At 39.9% G+C, this 21,401-nt stretch overlaps 1 protein-coding gene and 1 long non-coding RNA gene across 2 annotated transcripts in view; one reads left to right on the top strand and one right to left on the bottom strand.

Annotated features, from left to right (window-relative positions):
* Nucleotides 1-404: 404 nt before the first annotated feature.
* On the top strand, nt 405-3,011 carry LOC128420711 (uncharacterized). Its single transcript, XR_008332092.1, has 2 exons — nt 405-1,480; nt 2,865-3,011. It is a non-coding gene; the product is annotated as an uncharacterized LOC128420711 (long non-coding RNA).
* The window catches only part of ENPP6 (ectonucleotide pyrophosphatase/phosphodiesterase 6), a 26,993-nt gene continuing 7,715 nt past the window's right edge, over nt 2,124-21,401 (bottom strand). Inside the window, exons 2-8 of the mRNA XM_053402528.1 lie at nt 20,854-21,033; nt 15,342-15,453; nt 14,447-14,588; nt 11,597-11,776; nt 9,938-10,075; nt 5,651-5,774; nt 2,124-2,370 (exon numbers count right to left, since the gene is read on the bottom strand). Coding sequence (XP_053258503.1) covers nt 2,165-2,370; nt 5,651-5,774; nt 9,938-10,075; nt 11,597-11,776; nt 14,447-14,588; nt 15,342-15,453; nt 20,854-21,033 — 1,082 coding nt within the window. The 3' untranslated portion in view covers nt 2,124-2,164. The remainder of the gene's footprint in view (nt 2,371-5,650; nt 5,775-9,937; nt 10,076-11,596; nt 11,777-14,446; nt 14,589-15,341; nt 15,454-20,853; nt 21,034-21,401) is intronic.

The following is a 21,401-nucleotide window of genomic DNA, read 5'->3' as shown; positions in this document are numbered from 1 at the left end:
AAGGCACTTCTTTTTTATACAGATACAATAATGGTTCAGTTCAAAACTCTATCCCTTCTGGTGCAAACCAGGATAATTCAGCTGTTATGAATGGAGTGTTATGCTAAATTCGCATTGTATATATAGAAAACAAAAGGTGCCATTCTGTGCTCTCACTTACTTGGGTGTAAGCCCTGTTGAACTTAGAGGCTTTCTCCTGAGTAAACATATATAGGATGGCACAAATGTATTCAAGTTTGAAGAAGATGAAAGATGAAAGGCAAAGCAGACAAAAAAAATGTTCACAAGAACACAAAGGACTTCTGTACTGTTTGCATATCCTAGTGCTTCCTGTTTGGGTATCTTCTTGAAAAATTGACTTGCAATTCAGTATTTTTTGTGATGGCTTTGAAATATTATTATTATTATTATTATTATTATTATTATTATTATTAGTGGTGAGGCATGGAGAGTGCTCCAAAGAATTCAAAGTGCCTGGTCTATTAATGAATGACACAGACTTTTAAACAATAGATGCTTGTTCCCCAGCTACTGCAAATGCTTAGAAAGAACTATATTGCCTTGTATACTCAATAGCTTGGTAACAAAAGACTGTTTTTCTTTTATTTATTTTTCCTTCGAATGGATTTGATGGTTCACTTGAACTTTAAAAAATTGCATAAAGGTTTACCAGTTACTGCAGAACTCTTCTGTCAGGGTTAATATGTGTGTCTATGTGACAGAGACATGCAGAGGCTCGTGCATAGTTGTAATCCTTGATACATCTTCTGTTTAAAGAAGCCAAAGCTATGAAGAATTTTGAATATTTAATCTTTAAAAAATTAATTTTACATAGAATTTTTCAAAAGTTGCTTTTAACATTCACACTGGTGTTTCAAGCTGTTAAGGGAATTTTTTCTCTTGCATTATGGTGAGCGAATGCACTCTTATCTCTTTAAAAGAGAGGAAGGGCTTGGCATCTCTCCCTTTTCTAAAACCTCAATTATCTGAATGACCTTAATGCAAGGAAATGCTAATCACACATGGTTGCTCTGGCATTAGGTTAAGTTGGAAACACATTTTAAATTTGGTTACCTGACTTCCAAAGAATAGGGACTCTTTATTTTATTTCCCACTGGAAATATTTTAAAGAAAGCTAAAGCTAAATAAAATCATACTGATCTGCAGCATTAGCACAGAACAGGAATGAAGAAGTGACTTGTGACATTTGTGAGGTAACTTCCATGCCAGGATAGAAAACTAGCACCTGGAACTTTTATCTGAAGCTGAGTGGCATTGCCATTACGTTCTGGTAAAACCAAGGAGCCTTTGTCTGATCTAAATGTTTACCATTACAGTGCCAGATGCCAAAGTCTTCAGCTTAAAGCAGAAATGCAGGGAAGGCCATAGACAAGTAAAGCATCATTGGTTTCGGAACAAATGCTTGGTGCCTATGGAGAAGGGCTTATGGCTCAAGTGGTAGATCTCTGGATAATTTGAGGTACATCAGCAAAGCTTTCTTGTTCCTAGCTGATCAATAGTAACAAAAATTAAGCATTAAATGGGGTGGGGACCCAATGGGGAGGGTAGTAGTAAACCATGGATCTCTTTTGTGGAAGGACTCTAAGGTCAGTTAAGTTCTGGTCCTACGCTGAGCTCAGAGTCTTTTGTACCAGGCTCAGGTTGATGGATCTTGATTTAAAGGTGGGGGATACAAGTGGAGTAGATCCTTCGAGCCTGACTTGTGCCCATACCTGGCTTAAGGGATAGCCTAAGTGGGGGTAGCTGTCTAGTCAGCAAATGGAGCTTTCCATATACCTGCTACATGTAGATAAATGCAAAGCCAGGAAGACTTCTAGGACCAAAATGGCTAGATTTCGTGTAGACCTTTTAGTCTTAAGCATGTGCTTGTTTTACCTAGAGGCTGCTTAGGGAGCTGGAGACGAATACCATTGAAAATGTTCCTTCTTTCCCTCATTGGTAGTGCATGCCCCAGGACTAGGAGCTTACATAATGTTTCTTAGTGCCTATAAACATGTGAAGCTGGGTTTGATGCTTTAGAAATGCATATGTATAATCTTCCCCCAGACAGCATTCTGTTAATACTGCTATTCAAATGACGAATGGAAAAAAAAGACTGGACACACTGACTGACATTGTATTGGGACCGGAGTAACAAGATCTGTTATACAAACAATACAAACAGAAGTAGTGCCAGCACAGAGCTGCTCCACTGGAATGATGGTGCCAAACTGGCATTATTTTTTAACATACACTGCACTCTCGACCAGGACCCATTGTTTGGCAATGGCTGTATTCCTGCAACCTTGCACATGACATTATAAACATCAACTGATCTGATTGGCGCGGCTCTGAAGTTAGACTTGAAATCTGAAACAAAATGACAATGAGGCATTTTAGATCAGTAGCGTACTTTGCAATGCTGCAAGCTAAATTAATATCACCTGAAATTTAACGTTTGCCTCGCTTTTGCATGAGGTCAGAAAGCCTTTAGCAACACAAACAAAAGTTAGCAAGCATGGTCCACATTTAAATGTTCACTTCTCCCCATAGTACTCTCATGAAGGCTTACTATACCAGTTAGTCAGCCTCAATGTGAAGTTGCTTTCAGTCACTACTGCACAGTTATTAGTGCATGTTGTGAATCGGCCCTCTGGTCCAATATCAGAGGATCTGAGAGAACATGGAAGAACCTCCTAACCTAATGACTGGATCTTGCTGACCGTGAGCAGGTGTGGGTATTTCCAAAAGTATTGTTTAAGCAACATTTTATTGTTGGTTTGGTATCTTGTATTCTGTGTTTGGCATTGTCTGCTACCCACTGTTCTTTTGCCTTTAATCACATCCCTGGATCTTGACTTCAGGTTATGCCGCAGTTTACTTTTCCCACTAGCAGAAGGATCCAATTTGGATGAATTTCACAGTAACAACTCTGCTGCAGTCCTTGCCATCCTGGATCAGTTTGGGACGGAATCCAGCTAAGGCTTATTTCTGCAAAGTAATTTTGACTGTATGTTCCATTTCTCCATATGTGGCCGTCGTGCCACATTAGCTCTGTTCGTATCCTTGATAACCTTAACATTTGCTTTTGAGATATTTGCTCCATTATGTTTTACTTCCTTTTCCCACTCATAGTATGCCCAGGTACAGGGAACAGTTACAGCTCAGTTGTTAAGCATCTATTTTGCAGTTTCAATTCCGAGCATCACCAGGCTGGCCCTGGGAAGGCCTACTGCCTAAGATCCTGAAGAACTGCTGCCAGCCAGTATAGATAATAATATGATTAAGATCCCTTCCCTTCACCATGATTTAGGTAAAACAAATGACAATCAAGAGAATATAGTGAGTCCTAAAGTATATCTCTCAGGTGTCAAAGGCCTAGGTAAAGAGTTGCATTTTCAGCTTACCACAAGGTAGGGTTAAGGTAGGTAAAGAACCCCTGGATGGTTCAGTCCAGTCCAAAGCGACTGGGGTTGCGGTGCTCATCTTGCTTTCAGTCCGGCAAACGGAGCCGGCGTTTGTCCACAGGCAGCTTTCTGGGTCATGTGGCCAGCATGACTAAACCGCTTCTGGCATAATGGGAACCAGGGAGGAAGCCAGAGCGCACGGAAATGCTGTTTACCTTCCCACCGCAGTGGTACCTATTTATCTACTTGCACTGGCATGCTTTCAAACTGCTAGGTTGGCAGGAACTACAAATCTTAACACCTCAGAGAGGGTCTGTTGACCTAGATGGACCAATGGTCTGAATCAATATAAGGCATTATGTTCCTATGTAAGACACTGAGAAAACATAGCAAGAATATATATGCATGCCCACATGATTTTTACCATTTTGTGTTTGGGTCCTACTTGATAATAAAGAACCAATTCAGTCCTCCCAATTATAATTATAGGATGTGGTTTTTCACAATGGTTAAATCAAAGACAGTTGAATATGTTGCTAGTGATATAGCCCTTTTTTATACCAGTTGAGGAAATAATGAACCTTATCCACCCCATTCTGTGAGGGGGAGATGACTTTGGATGTACTTTGGACTGAGTATGCTTAACAGACAAAGAATAGACCGTGAGACTTCATCTTAGCCTTGAATAATTTTGAATTGCTCTGGTTCCAGGAAATCAAAAAGTACTACTTGGAATACTTTTGTTGAGTTCAGTAGAAAGAACTTATTTCTCCAACAAAAGCTGGTTTTCAATGCTTTCACAAATAAAGATACTCCTCTGATAACAGACAAGTAACATGAATAGTTTAAGGATTGGGTCAAGGTGAAATGTTGGAAAAATTGCTCCTTGTTTACTGTGAGTGGAGAGAGATAATTTCTCCGTAAGGTTTGAATGATGGATTATTATTCTTTTAACACAATAAAAAGTACACAGAGCCTTGACTGTAGGCAGAGGGGTCCAACATTTGCAACTCCAAGAACAAAAACAGTTCACGACAAGCCAGACTTTTGATAAACACAGGGGGGCACAGCTAAATGTTTCCTTCTGCCAATATTACTCAAGAACATCCAATGTAGCTGATGAAATCTCAGACTACTGGCAACCTCTCAACCCAGCACAATTATCATAGCTTTCAAAAGAAAATTGCCTTTAACTATAATATATATCCTTGAGTGGCGGCTTACACAGACCTACCGTACTTAACAGGTTTACTTTTAACTGCAATGTCTGTGTATTGTAATATTAAACAAAATAAATATTGCCCTATTTTGCAGGGCGGGGAAAGGAAATAATTTTACAGCATTGAGAAACTGAGCCTTTAGTGTCATCAGCCTAGACCCTGCCAATAGAGATTCAGCGGTCACCTTCTGTGCCAACTTTTAAACCTTTCTATTCCCCCAGGCCTTTGCAGGCAATAAAGAGTACACCCCCCCCCCCACAATGGTATACTGATGCTTGTTTTTAATTCTTTTGGTTTTTAACTTACTTTTAACTTTAGGATTTCATATTGTTGCAAACCACTGTGATTTTTTTAAATAAATATTTTTATTAAAAAATACTGCGTATGTTGCTCTGGCTCGTGACAGATTTAGGATTAGGATTTAAATAAAATTCCATATTATGCAAGATTTACACTTTCTCATTCTGTGCTGTCTAAACAGAAAGACATTTTATTAGTTGTGCTCCCTTATGTAGTTCATAATGGCTAGGACAATATATTTTAACAAAGTTGCTGGAAATATGCTGGTAAGGCAAATTATACGCTATTTTCCCAAGCAGTTTAAAACAAGGCATAGAAGTTGGAAGTAGAGTAACTCTTGTTTCTGCTTCATTTGCACAGTGTGAGGAACCTTAGGCCCTCTAAAGGTAAAGGGACCCCTGACCATTAGGTCCAGTCGTGACCGACTCCGGGGTTCTGATCGGCAAGTCCTAGGTTCTGTGGTTTAACCCACAGTGCCCTCTAGACATTGCTAAACTGCAACTCCCATTGTCTTTGGCCATTGACCATGTTTGCTGAGGTTGATGGGAGTTGGAGTCCAATAACATCTGGAGGGCCACAGGTTCTCCACACTTGTTGTAGCAGAAAGACTGAATCTGCACAATTAACTAGTGTCCACATACACTCAACAGAGAGCACCAAAAACTGCATCTGTTGCAAGCAAGGAAGGAATAGGGTGATTATCTACTTCTCCAGTTGACCTACCTGGCCCATATGCAAGGAAGAATCCTCTCATATCCACCAGTTCATTATCATAGCCATGCCATCCATTCTGCCAGGCATCTCTTTTTCCAGTTCCATTCTCCCAGAATGGAAGCTTTTCTTTGCTCTGTAGGGGAAAGAAATTCTGTTCAACATGAACAGGCTTCAGTCCTGAACATAGTTATTGAGAAGAAGTTCCACTGTGAAACTAATTAAACTTCCTTCCAAGTAAAGGTGATCATCCAGATGAATGGATCTAAAGAATGGAATCGTTAAATCAAGTAATTGCATTTAATTGCTTTGACAAAAGGTCATACAGCGCTACAAATACAGAACCTACACATTAAATGACTGAAGCACAATCCTGTGCATGCCCACTCAGAAGTAAGTCCCACATTCAGTGAGACTTACCCTAGATAAGTGTGCATACTGTATAGGATTGCCATCCTAGTTTTAATTTTGCACTGCAGTTTAGTCCTCCATAGACATAGTGTTGGTAAAATCAAAAATATGAAGGGCATCCTAGATGAGAGCCCTGTGTAAATGTGTTTAACTGGTCATTTAGTTGATATAGATTAAATACCATTATACAGTATTATATTAACACAAACAGGTCAGTAGTGTTTCATGAAGTGACTGCCCTCATCTTTTCAAAGAGCAGGAAGAAAACTCAGGTATCCTTCCGAGCTGCATTCATGATTGCGAAAACAGTTCAGGATGACTCGTCTATCAAGGAGATATTTGTGAGTAAGCATCAAGGAAATTTAAGAAAAGGCCTTGGTATCTCTTCCAGCTACCCCATGAACCCCCATACTATAGAGTTCTGTTCTGTATTCTGCATCTTTTAAACCACAATTAAGCCATTGTTTGTCTCCCACCAAACAAAACACTACTGTACCAGTAAGCCAAGAACAAACTTTGATTATAACTTATGGGGTTTTTTTTGAGAGATACAACCTATGAGCCCAAGTTTGGACATAATGCTAAGCCAAATACTGGAGCAGAAATGGGAAAGAGAAAAGTGGCCCAATTTTAGCCCTGTGCACCAGCACACTGCACATTCACCTTTAAACAATAAACTGGTTTATCACTTCAGCCACAACAGCTGCAGCAAGCAATGGTTTTGAGAAGAGCTGGCTTTGATCCTTCTTTTACAGGAATGTATGCTTCACTAACACAGTCCCCATTTTCCAATGTCATTCTGATAACTCTGGCCCTGTTTTTTGACTTCCACCTTAGCTGAATTACTGTGGTGACATAACGGTTTAATAAGAAAACCTATAATACATTTGAATGTATTATCCCATACATTCAATATGTTTGATTTTATGTACTGAAAGTTGCTGTGCTTTTGGACTTCATTCTCAACAGGCACTGATAGGCATTTTCTTCATACGTGGACCTGAGCAGAGGGCACTTTTGATTTATTAGTTTTGATACACTGCTAGATTAGCCAACAGCAACGTCTAGCAAATTTTGAAAGGTTTTAACAAGTTATGCCATGCTGGCATAAGACTATTTTACAAATTAGGTAAGACTTGGCAGGCCATAGGTTAACGCTCGCAAACGTGGTAGACGTTGTGCAGACCACTGACAGCCTGGAAATGAATTAAACAGAGCAGGGGCAGGGGCTCTGGAGTTAGAAGGGGGAGCCAATTCCCCCCCCCCTTTGCTCACTCTGAGTACTGTCAGTAAAAATAGATAGAGAAAAGGAAACAGATTTAATTTGTCAGCTAGAATTGTTCAATTATCTAGTACATCTGCTGACTATTAAATATAGAGAAATGTATGGATACTCAAGGGGCTCCTGAGTTTTTAAAGGTTTTTATTTTTTTAATGACTACAGTGCTGACAGGCAAGGATTCTCATCATAAATAGAAGCAGATAAAAGTCAAAAGGGATTCCAGCATCAGTTTATTGTGTTACTAGCTCAAATTCACTGAAGCTATAAATTGGAAGGGCATCATTCTTTGGATCGAGCCCTTGCTCACTCTTGTTGGCATCACTCATACAGGAAGGGGAATTTGAACAACCCATCACTGGAGACAGTGGCAGATTTTATGCTGCAACTGTGTGTAGCAGAAATCATGCATCTCTCCACTGTATAAGCCTAAAATCCAACACAAGTGATAATGTGTCATGCCAGTGACATTCAAGTTTTGCATATTTGTCACTGGCAGAACCCAAACCCAAGGTAACTGTACCTATATTTTGTTGGGCAGTAATAAAAAATAACAAATCATAAATCAGTTCTGACAGCTCTCCAGATGTGTGTAAGGCCATTGTTTTAATGGCAGCCCCTACTACTTTTTGGAGGGAATATGGCATGGTGAGCAAGAAAGGAGACACCTACCAAATCAGCTATGTTTCCGCGTTGGAGTCCTCTAACAGGACAATCATAATAAGAACCACAGCAACCAAGGCTAAAATAGTCTTGAGTTGGAAATTCAGCTTTATTTATTTAAGAAGACTTCTAGGCCTGACTGCTCTCCTGGTGTCAACCAGCTTCTAATGAACTCTGCTTTGGGCAGTTGGCCTCCAAGACAAAAGAGACAGTAATGGGTGATACAGACAAACTGGAACAAGATAGGTGGCTGAGGTGCTCTACCAACTTCCCCCTACAGCTGGTGTGCCTGGACCATGTAAACTATGTTGTATTTTAATTTTTGTAATTTTTAAATGTGTGTGTGTATCCAAAATGGTGGATGATATGCTGATAATCTGTTAAAGTAGGCACACGCATCATCACACACTTTTACTAAAAAGAGTTAAAATTTTACTTTCATTTTGCACACTATTGTTCCTCCTGTGAGCTGCAAAACTGCATCCAACTATACCATGTTTCCCACATCTGGAAGACTGTCAGTCCCTCTGTCATGGGCCAGGAGTCAGCTTTGCCTGCTGAACAGCAGCCTGAAGGTGGAGAGACTCCACCTGCAGCTGATCAGCCTTCAATGACACAGAAGAGGAGGCACTGATGAGAACCAGCTGGCGTCAGCTTTCTTAAGCAGAGCTTCCAGCAGCAGTCAGGTGCTGGTAACAACCCTTGCAGTTCCTGGCCCAACCTTGCTGCTTCCTGCTTGTCTTGACCCCCGATCATCAGATTCCCTGATCCCTGGACTAGCTGTTTGCCTGACCTTAGGACTGGACCTGACTTTGGATGCTGACTCTCCTTCCAGGCAAGTACACCTCAGGGGCTCTTCTGGTTGGTTGGCCTCCCACTCCACTGAGCTCTGCACATAGTTGCTCAGCAGCAAGACTGGACACCCTCTCCCCACACCAAGAAATCTTCCACCATTATGTGCTACCCACAGTTTGAGGGTTACCCAAGAAATCAAAGTGAATTTAACCACTGGGCTATAATTTAGGACCAGATGTAGAATTGAAGATTTTCTCAAGCCAGGAAAATCATTACACCTGTAGGTGTTCTATATGGTAGGAAGCTTAAAAATGAGATCTGATTGTATGCAAAATGGTGCAGATGACTAACATGACAAAGACATTTCTGACATCTGTGTTCTGCTTATGCCTTTTCAACATGATGTGAGAAAGAAGAAAACATTTTGAGTTGCTGAGACATTTTCAACAATAACACCTTAAAAATATATTTAATATAATATTTGATAGGTTTGGCAGCCATTTTACAGTCCCTTTGATAGGAAGGAAATTAAAAATCAATTATTCGCTATATAATAAAAAGCCATTTTTGAAATTCTGTTCTGTTAATAATGAAAGTGGTTCAGGAATAACTGGTATAGTGGAAAGCTATTCTCAAAAGCTAGAAACAATAAAAAATTAAGAGTAGGAAGAGACATACTTACTCCAGAAGAACCTTACCAGTATCAGCAAAGTTTCTAACATTTAGAGAGAGAAAACATTTAATGTAAAATGCTAATCCACCCTGAACTAGATATTCTGAAAATAATTTTAGAATAAACCAGTTAATTAAAATAGATGTAAATATCTCCTTATATTCCTGAAATGAAAATGTGATTTCAGCTTTTCAAACAGTATATGTTAACTTTAATTTTCTTCCAAATATGGTTATATCGAAAAATAGCCTTAGTTTAAAACAACTCATACAAACTGTCAGTACAACCTATGAGCCAACAAGCAAAATAGAGGATATCAACCATGTATGGTGGCCCACAAGGGACTTATTAAACTTCCTGGTTTTGCTATAGAGCAAAAAAAAAAAAAAAAATAGAAGACTTATGAAGCATCAGACAGGCCACTATTCATGCCTGTCTTCTGTTTGATGGGTCACAACTTGTGACACAGATGATTTACCTCCACTATGAACCATCCTTCTTCAGCGACAAGTGTCAAAGGAGAGACAAATTTCCCTTCTTTATAATAAAATCGAGCAGGGATATCCTCTTTCCTGTAAACTGTCATATGTGGCACATTTTTCAGTTTATTGTATACCTGCAAAGAAAGAAAAGCTATGAAGCCACAATGCATATCATAATTGCTAGCATGGACGATCACACTGCCCTAAGATATATGGCCTTTTAAAAACAACTATTATGGGAACACTGTGGGCTTACTAACTTGTGCAGAAAATCCCATGAAAAATATTCCTTTTAAAATATTGAGCTTGGATATAATTAAAGGAGGGGAAATGGAACTTCTGCACCCCCATCTTGCTGAGAAGGAAATAATGTATTTGCATTCCTAGCTCAGCCAGTCACAAAGTTAGGTAGTAATATTTTGAAACACATTAAGGTTGCAGTCCTGTGCACATTTACTTGGAAGTGGTGACTGGCGAACTTGGTTTCTCAAGTTTTAATTTTTCTTCAGTTCTCCACATTCCCACATCAATTTACTACTACAAAAAATTGTCAATGAATTTTGCCTAATACTGCACACATAATTTTGCAAATCCTATTTCCCTAATGTAATGCGTTTTTGTATGTTATTTTCATGAATATATGGGTTTTTGTGCACACTTTACTATAGTGTGTGCATTTTTGTACATATTACTTGGCCAAACTATGGCTTGGCTGGTAGCATTATGAGAGCAGAAGGCACAGGAAGCAGCCAAGTGGCCACTTTTTGTTCCATGCAGCAGCCTTTATGCCATAGTTAAGCTCAATTGTAGTTTAAAGTGACATGTAGACCCTGCTGATAAAATCTGACCTATTGATGGGAAGGTGATTCAGAGGTCATGAAGACGCATAAAGGATGGACCAGTCTCTTAGGCTGAGTCCAGTTTGTTAAGGGCACTACAGCAGCATTGCCTTAGGGCAGGCTTCCTCAACCTCGGCCCTCCAGATGTTTTGAGACTACAATTCCCAGCATCCCTGACCACTGGTCCAGCTAGCTAGGGATCATGGGAGTTGTAGGCCAAAAACATCTGGAGGGCTGAGGTTGAGGAAGCCTGCCTTAGGGCTACGATGCATGACTGTAGGACGCTAGCAGACGATGTGTTTTATTTATTTGATTATGTGTTTTGGGTTTTTATTTTGTGATTTTTATCTTGTGAACGGCCCTGAGACCTATGGGTATAGGGCGGTATACAAATTTAATAAATAAAATAATAATACATTTGTACTTTGGAAGTCGAACGGAATCTGTTCAACTTCTGAAACATTCGGAAACCAAAGCACGGCTTCTGATTGGCTGCAGGAAGCTCCTTCAGCCAATCAGAAGCTGCAGAAGTGCCATCCAATGTTTGGCTTCCAAAAGAAAGTTCGAAAACCAGAACACTCACTTCTGGTTTTCGATCATTCAGGAGCCGGAACGTTCGACTTCCAAGGCGTTCGGGAGCTGAGGTACAACTGTAATAATAATAATGGACCAGAACTAGGTTCTTTCCTGTGAATGCACAAGTAATGCCAGAGTGTGGGGGCCAAGCAGCAGAACTGGGTGTTAAGTGGTACAGGAAAGCAGGGGAAAACCCCTGACTGGCACAAAGTGGGTAACGGAAGAGAAAAGGTCCCTTGCCTCGGACTGCTTCTCCTTGGCTGGCCACAGGCTTACAACAGGACCTCGGTCCTTTACTTGTATAACATTGCTCATGTTGATACAATTTCTCAGCTCGATCACTTTTTCCATCCAGTAAATGTCAGTCATCCCATGATCCGAGAAAAGAATGACATTCAGGTCATTCTGCAGGCCCTTGTCCTGTCAAGATAGTAAAGACTGTGATTGCAGCTTGGGAAAAATACACAATGCACTTCCCATTTTCAGTTCGGTAAGCAGATTCACCATTCCTGCCATGCTGATAGAAGAAAATGTGCTGTGGGGGAATAATCCCTTCACCATTCCAAGCTTAAAAGGGGCTGATATCAAATAACATTCTAGTCTTGATTCAGAGAAAATTGCACTTAAGTTGAAATAAATGGGTCTAGTTAGAGATGGAATATACATGCTATACAGTGGTACCTTGGGTTAAGTACTTAATTCGTTCCAGAGGTCCGTTCTTAACCTGAAACTGTTCTTAACCTGAAGCACCACTTTAGCTAATGGGGCCTCCTGCTGCCGCCGCACCGCCGGAGCACGATTTCTGTTCTCATCCTGAAGCAAAGTTCTTAACCTGAAGCACTATTTCTGGGTTAGTGGAGTCTGTAACCTGAAGCGTATGTAACCTGAAGCGTATGTAACCCGAGGTACCACTGTACACTGTGATGAGAATGCAACCATTGAGTGTAAGGGCCCTTCCAGATGTGCTGTTTTTTGGGTAGGATTCATTCCTATACTGGCAAATTCAGGTTGCGCAGTTAAAGTTGGTGTGGCAGTCTTGCACAGTCAACCCACTTCCCACAAAAAGCTTGGGCTTTGGGGGATAAGGAAAGTGATGGAGAAATGGACTGAATTGTTTGATGCAGCATCATACAGCCTTCCTGCAAACAATTCAGAATTCAATAAATAGCCAAAACTGTCTAGCCTCCCTGCAAACTTTCCACAAACAAATCAAGGTGCAAGTACAATAAACAGGTAATGTGGAAATGACCTAAGTCTCTGCATCCCCGGCCCTCATTCTTGGTGCCAATGGCTGGAAGCGGTAGAGATTTACAATTTGATGTTCCAAACCATCATCATCACCATCAATTCAATTTATATCCTGCCCTTTATCAAAAGATCCCAGGGTAGTGTACATCATTAAGAACACATTTTACAGAGCATCAATAATAAAAACATAATAAAAAGCATAACAGGCAGCATAATAATAAAATGATCATAATAACAATCATCCCCTCACCCAGTTTTAACAGGCCATAGATTATTTAATGGCTAAAGGCCTGAACAAAGAGGAATGTTTTTATCTGGTGCCTAAAGACATGTAATGATGTTTCCAGGCAAGCCTCTCTGAGTGAATACTTCTGCAACTACACATTCCTACCAGAGCAGGGATCATTTGCCAGAGGGAGGCTAGTCTTGGTGGCTTCCCCGTGGCTGTACAATAAATATTCCCTCAGAAGTAGCACAATGAGAGATTAACATCTGCTTCTGCTGTTAGTCACAACTAAGTTACTACCCTCTTGGTTTTCAGACTTTTTCTGATTCTTTATTGTTTCTTTAAAATATAACCATGTAGCAGGAACAACACCATAAAACCCTTTTGCTACTTGCACTCATTCTAACCTCTTGAGCAGTATTTTATATGTGTAGGTCTTGAAATATTGAAGTGCTGGTGGATTTAATGTTCAGGTGGATACTCTATGTGTAGGTTGCAAGCTATGAAAGGCTTTTAAAGATCAAGAGAATAACCTTGCAGTTATTGCAGAATCAATTAAATTTGCTTCCACCTTCCCACACCTATGAGCAGGCAGGCTGCAGTTTTATCTTACTACCTCATGCTTATTGTATGCTGTAATCTGGATGACGTGAATCAATCTGTTATGCGTGCTAAATGCGTCTACTACATTTATTACATAACTACAAAATGTCAGTGGATGCTAAGAAAGCGAAACAGAGCAGTCCTTGCCCACTGATTTTCTAGTTTAATATGGTAGATTTAATCATTCTTTGAGGGAACATGTGAATCTATGTACCCAGTCACCCCAATGTTTCACATTCAAGACTTCAGACAGAGGCTTCTCCCAGTTCTGCTCAGTGCTCAAATGGCAGGGGAGTGGGCAAATAGATTCTTCCCCCTTTCCTTTTTATGATGACTCCTTTAGTGGCTAGTTGGAAAGCACGATTTGGCTTAAATGGGGTTGGTGGCTGAGGAAGGGTTGTAGATGTTACAATTGAAGGTGCCTGATACTGAGCCTGAGGACCTGGGTAATTTAAGGGCCCTGAAGACAGGCACTTAGTTGTCCCTTTTCACTTGGAAGAGGTGGAACATACAAACTGACAATCCTCTCACTTTCTCACTGAATTTATTGGGTACTCCGTGCATACATTGGCATTCTGACTTTGCTGTGGTGGCAGTGGGCCCTCAGCTTACCTTGGAGCTCTGACGAAACTGGTTTTCTTCACTATCTGGAGCCAGCCGTTTGGGAACCATTGCAAGCACAGCATATACTATTCCCTTTATTTCCTTGTGTGTAAGCGGTAGCAGTGTTTATGCATTTTATGACATCACATCCAGCAATGGCCACCTTCACATCCAGCAATGGCTAAGAGTACAGCAAGTGTACCCTGTCACATTTGAAGCAGTTACGTGCATTGATTTGATCACAAGTACCTATGACTCACATCTGGAACAGGTGCATTTCAAACGATGTGTAGATGTATATATAAGGTATGATGAAACCTTTGATGAATAGTTACAAAGAATGTTTAACAAGGATAAGAAAAGGACTGTGGGGCAATTAATAGACCCCGTAGCCTCTAAGTAACACTAACCTTGATAAGCTTTGTCATATTGTGCAATACGTTATCCACTGCTTTTAAGGCATTCTTCCTCTGAATAGATGAGGGACCGTAGTGATGACCTTCTACATCAATCCGTTCATAATACACTGCTGCCATATCTGCTCTGCCCCTTCTAGAGTGGCAACACCGCAAAAGAGTTAGGTGTAAAACAAGTATAGTATGCTACTATTTTGAAGCATCTTTCAGAATCAACACTAAGACTTGGATTTTTTCATGCTATGTGTAGCTAAGTGTTGCAGAGAAGGCGCAGGCCATGCTTTTTAATTCCTCTACATTCCTGAATTTGCTAATTTGCCTCTTCCTCCCCCCATTGCACCGTTGTTTCTTATATTGTAAGCCATTTTTTTATACCCTGAATGTTTTGTCCAAAAGGCAGTTTATAGATATAGTCAACAAGTAAATAGGCCGTTCCAAGTGGAGCAGCTTCGGAACTAAGCTCAGTTGTTATGGTGTAATGCCAGTTTGTGTTGATGCTTTCAGTGGCTTTTAGCATGCCGAACTAATCTTCAGAATACTGTACATTGGGAAGACAGTTGTATAAATAGGTACAAATCTTCATTTGGAAAGTGCTACATTCATAACCATTATGGACTTCTTCCTCTTTCCCCGTCTGTGTGTGTCTGTGTGTCAAATTTAACTGGAGATGAAAACAAAGAGGGAACTGAGGGAAACGTTGTTGGTCTTTGCCCCCTCATCTGCCACCCCCTCCCTGCATTCTCTCAATTAAGGGTCCTTTCTTGCATCTCCCATAATGCAGAAAACCAAAATAAATTACCTTTGTCATCATATCATGCTGCTACTCTTATGGGGAGGAAGGTTTTACTCCTCAGATTAGAGAAATAAATAAAACATTTGATTACTTTACCTCAGAAGCTCAATAGCACTATACACAGCATTGGAGAAATTGCCATCTGTTGGAACACTATAATATGGTAGGCAGTAGGTAGGTCGAATTCCAAGGATTTCAACTTCACACCCTAAAGCAAAGTGTTTAATTAGTTTAATTCAGCTTCCGAATTTTGAATTACGAATTTAAATAATGTCATCAATATTTAGATAGGGATGGATATATTGAAAGGGACTCTTAACTCTTAGATTGAGATATACAAGCCTGCACCAGTGAAGTTCTGCTTTTGCACCAGGACTTCCTCTTTCTCTCCTCCCCCTGCACTCCCCTAAAATATCCAGGTCACCCCGTAAACATCCGTCTTGAAACCCAAAATCTGAAAATAAAAAATGTTGACCTTAGACATGAATTCTGTATATTCCTGGTATGTTCCCAAAAGAAAAGGGCTAATTTTGAACATTCAGAACTGGAATCTGAAGGATTTGCAGCCATTTTGGTTAGCTGCTTGTTAGAATTAAACTATTTTAAAATTCAACCATTTTTTTTCAAATAAAAACTCTTAATTTTATCAAAAATCAGTTTTGTTTGTATAGGACTAATCAGTTACACTGCTCCATATTACAAGAAATTAAGAACAGCAATAGTCTAGAATTCAAAAATACTTTTACCAAATATTTTGTATTCAGATGTGCAAAACCTCTTTCTGGAACTGAAATGTTGAATCTCTTTCCCCACAGGATCTTATGAAAGCATTTTACACCAATTAACTTTCCGTCACCTCTAACCTTTCCCAGAAAAAATGCACTGATTTGAGTCCTAGAAGCTTGTGGCAACTCCTAAAGGGGGGAACGTGAGCTCTGAACACAGGAGAACCGTGTTTTAGTATTAATATTTATAGCTGCTCTGCTTAGCAACAAAAAACACAAGCAATTTAGTTTTTCATAACCCAGACACCCTGAAATCATAGTTCTGTAATATGTATTTCCTTGAATAGTCCCAGGAGAGTCAAACAAAAGGAGGAATGAGGGGAAATGGTGGTGGCATTGGAGAAAACAAGTAATGTGGGAAGTCTTACACTGAAGAATCTGAAGAAGTGTGCATGCACACGAAAGCTCATACCAATGACAAACTTAGTTGGTCTCTAAGGTGCTACTGGAAGGATTTTTTTTTATTTTTTTTATTATTTTGTTTTGACTATGGCAGACCAACACAGCTACCTACCTGTAACTAGAACTGAGGAATGTCAGATGCCCTCTATATAAGTAATGAATTACATGCTTTCAAAATTTATGTGTTATCTAGTAACTACTAGTTCTCAGCAGCTGCCCTAAGAGGCCAGGTATTGATGGTCCTCGTAGCATTTTCTGCTCTTTAAGTAATTGTTTGGGTTTCTATTATTGTTCTTTTCCCGCTTTCAGGTCCTTTTTTTTTTTTTTTTGCTGCATTTTACTGTGTCCGTCTGACCTATAGAGAGCTTCATAAAGCACATTTTCCTAAACTTTAAAACCCACCTGAACATGGGTCTTAGTTCTATGGCATTGTGTATTTCCTCCTTGCCAGCAGGTAGAAACGGTTAGCAAAAGCATGGTTTTGTAAAGCATAGCTTGGTGGGCTCTAAGGCTGAAGACCAATTTTTCAAAATCATAGTACAGGTACACAGTCATTATTCTCCATTGAGCATGCACACATTTTTGTCCCACCATCATCATCTCCAATCAGGCAGGTTCTGCAGCTTCTGAAACTGTACAAAAATCTCCAAAACCAGTCAACAGAGGGGATGAGAGCCTACACAAAGGGCTATTCCCTTCGCTTAGTACAACTAACTGCAAAGGCTTTTGTCCATCTGCAGCCTGTCTGATTGCTCTGCCTATATCTCTTTTGGTATTTAGACCATTTAACTACCCCAGTTGCACTATTTTGTATTATAGTAGTAGTAGGTATCGTATTATATAGTAAGGTACTGTTTGAGCCTTAAAAAACTTAAATTTCATTTCACTTTCTTATGTATAGTATTCTGCATCTTTATATGTTTGACACAGAGACTTGAACCTCTATCGTTTTCCAATTGTATATCTAAACATTGGTTTAGCAATTGTATGCCGAATGTCATAACACAACTCTTTTAAAGGTTTCCAGATTCCTGCAAATGGTCTGGGAAATGTCTTGATCAGAAGGAGAGGGGTAAAAGGAATGGAATTTGTGGTTTTGTACTTTAGATTTTTAAAATTCACTAGTGACATGGTCATTCAACTTTAGTTGAAGTAAACACGTCCATATTCTTATAAACAAACTGAGCAGCTGCATAGTCACTTCAAAATGTTATTTGACATGACCTTAAATCAAGTTTTGAAAAAGAAGAGAGGATTGTAACATTTTATCAATAATAATCGGGAGCTCAAAAGCAGTCAATTTATTTGCATGGTTCTTTCACAACAGTATCAGTGATCCACAAAAGTGTTGATGCACAGATGTTAGTTATGTCATGTATTCTGAGATACCATGTGCTCTGAGGCATATAGTTGTTCAAGTTTAACAAATATTCTGACTGGAGTGTATGACTTTAGACTGCAGGTGAGGGGTTCCAATGGTTCAGAACCATGATGTACACCTGGCACAATACCGTCTTCTTCCCAACTCCTGCTGTGCTCATCCATGGTCCATTCTGGGCCAAGCATGGGCAAGGAAGTGTTCCCAGGTTGTAGCATTAGTTCCATGGAACTGTCATCTTTAAGAGCAAACGATAGTATTTTCTTGTGTACATTGCAAGGTCAGGTACAGATATGTTCTAAGTGGCTCCACTGTAACTGTGGAGTTTCCTTCCTCTTGAGACTCAACCATTTTTGAGCTTTTAGCATTTTTAGATGCCTTAGATTTTTATGCCTTGTTTGGGGTGGCTTTCAAATACAGGAGATTTTAATTAAGAATTCTGTAGTATTTAAAATGTTAATGCTTATTTTGTCCTAATTGTTTTAATCAGGGAATAATTTAAAATGTTGCTGCCTAACTTGTCTAACCATTGAAACAGACACATTAATTGAGTGCAATTTAACTTTTGAAGACAAAATCCTCCAGTAATTAATAGTTTCTACAGTTTTAAAACTTAGTTCAGAATCTGTTTTCTGATTATGAAATGATTCATGTTTTAAAATTTATCAAACGACTTTAATTCTTTATTATTCTGTACAAGTATTTATAAAAACTGGACAGGCTGACATTGTCAAACAATCATTTGGGAATTATCATAAGATGAGATTCCATTTGGATGGATTTGAAGAACATCTGACAGCAATAGCAATTTGTGTGCAAGGCTTAACGGGCTGTGATAGTTTAGCTGTTCATCAGGTTTCCTATTTAAGAAAGGAAGAATGGCTTGGCTTGTTTCTCTGCCTGTCAGAATTGAGCAAATGCCAACTTGTATTGTCATTATTACTATTATTATTATTGTATCTGTCTGTTGCTGAGACATTGCCCTTTCTGTTGAATGGTCTTATGCAGTATTGTATGAGGGGAGACGTGACTAAGTGCATACGTGGTAAGATGAGATGAATTAGCATAGAACATGAATGACTAGTTCAGCTCCCTCATTGGCATTCTCTGTGCATAAACAAACAGAGTCCTGCACATATATCAAAGTGCGCACACACATAAGGAGCAACAGTAAACTATTGCCATTACAAAAGCAATATTAACGTGGGACTCCATTTGTAGAAATAAAGCATAATATCCAGTGACTATATCTCAAGAATTTTGTCAATAGTTCCACATTCAATGTTACCTCCAAAGCGAAAGTGGTTTGTGGGTTTAGCAAAACTAGTGACTGACTAGGAAATACACCAGTATATCCTGGGATGCCCATGAATCTCTGGGTTATGGACGCCAATTTTTAATGGAAAAAGGGAATTGCTGAATTTTGCATATTTTGCATGTTGGCATTCCAGATACATAAGAGGCATGGCTTGATACATTGACAGTGTTGATCAACATACTGCTCTCATTGGAAAACATATTAGAAAATATTCATTGAAATAAATATGCTTTTTGCCTAATGAACAGAATTAACCGAATACTATTTTGGTGAGATTAATATCAAAAGTTTGCAGCTCAAATGTTAGGATCCATTTATATATGATAGAACATCTGTTGGTGACTGTAGATAAGTGCTAACATGGTTCTCAAGGCAGCTACACTAAGCAGCTGACATATGCAGGTCTTTTTTTCAGGGGGAACTCGCAGGAGTTCAATCCTGGCATCTCTCGGGTGGACGCCATTGCTATTCTAAGAGAACAAGGGAGGTGTAAGTGGTGAGTTCTGGCACCTCTTTTTCTAGAAAAAAAATAGCACATATGTATTTTCTAGATTAAACGATTTGCAAATTGCAGTCAAGGTGAAGATACTCCTGTTCATCTTTCTCATATGACATCCAATATCCCACAGTATTGTTGTCCTGGTTGTGGTAGCGCCACTCCAATCCCTGCCCAGTTGTGCACAGGATTCCAGGTGTCTTGGCCCTCAACAATGGTCTGTGCCCCTTTGGGGAATTGAAGACGTGGCGGAGGCTGTCGTGACTTTAAGAAATACTGTTTATTCACATATTTACACCTGAATTTAGATGGTGGGAGTCCAGATATTGCAGCATGGTCGTCTCAAGAGGGGCTCGTTCCCCATAGCAGTGCAGCACTGAAGTCTAATGCATATCTTCCAGCTTGCCTTCAGCCAGCCAGGATCATTCTGCCTTTTCTCAGCTATCCCAAGCCTTGAGCCAAAGGCCCAAAATATCCCTGTGCCATCATAACCAGTTACCCTGGTAGACACAGGGCAGGTGGGAAGGGCAGTTACCTTGCATTGCCAATGGCCCTCAGTGGCCTTGTATTGTTTCTTAATGGCCCTAGCTAGGCCAGATTGTTTTCTGTATAGGCTAGCCCAGGAATTCATCCACAGCTGTTGTTTTCCCTTCATATCCCAAATGATCAAAATCCTACCATTTATTAATTTCTAGCTCCCCCACCACCAGCCTATAATAATATATAGATAGCTAAGAATAGGTGTTGCCATCCACTTAAAGGCTTCCTCGTGTGCAGAAGTGTGTACCCTGCAGTGTACTAGCTCCAGAATCGGAGGCACTTTGCCTCTGAGTACCGGTTACCATGGAACAACAGTGAGAGATGACTGTGGGCCATTTGTCCTGCTTGCGTGACCCCCATAGATACACAGGTTCCCTTAGGCTGACAATGTACGAAATGGGATACTGGTTTAGATGGGGGTTTGGACTAATTCAGAAGGGTTCTTATTCCATTCTTAGTCTTACTATGCTAGAAGAGAAAGCAATAAGTGGACCAGTTTCAGTTCCCATCTGCTTGACTTTCCTTGCTGGTTGATGGTATTTAAGCTTTTTAAACAGAGTCTTCTGGTTGCTGTGCGTTGGGTCAGAGCCAGAGCGATCGATCTTGAGGTTGCATTTAGAGCAGTTAAAAAGTAGAACATGTAATGTTAGTCAGCAATTTTAAGAAGTGCAAAATTCAGCAACACTCACCAGGCCAATAGTACATGAAGACTTTCCTCTTTGCTTTCATCATAGTGACCCACAAGGGCTCTGATCCATTCCACCAAAGAGGCAGCAGGCTCTCTTGATTCACGCCGATATCAAAAGACATATTTGTACTTGCATCCCACATGTAGTTCCCAGTCATTTGATGGACATTGCAGTGGCGACCTAGAAGGTGAGAGGATTGCTTTATAGCCTCACTTCTCAGTTATGTTTAGCAGTCATAACACCCCCATACCCATTTCAAGGCCCTGTGGAAGTAGAATAAAGTCTCACTTCTCTCTCATAGACTAGAGGGCGCTAGATAAAGAATTACTCCAGCTCAAATCTTGCAAATAAGTAATGAATGTAAAGATGCAGTTTTGAAGAAAAGTATCTATTATTGTGCACCCCCAGAAGAGGTGCAGAACTCATGCTCCCTTTCTAGTATGGATGAATGAAATTACTGGTAAAACATCATCAAGTTGTATTGTCATAAGCCACCTAGACTGGCATTTGATATAATGCAAAATAGGGAGAGGAAAGTTAAAGTTGTA

Source organism: Podarcis raffonei, chromosome 9 (assembly GCF_027172205.1).
Source record: "Podarcis raffonei isolate rPodRaf1 chromosome 9, rPodRaf1.pri, whole genome shotgun sequence".
In the NCBI taxonomy this organism is placed as follows: domain Eukaryota; kingdom Metazoa; phylum Chordata; class Lepidosauria; order Squamata; family Lacertidae; genus Podarcis; species Podarcis raffonei.
This window is presented reverse-complemented; position numbering and strand designations above follow the sequence as displayed.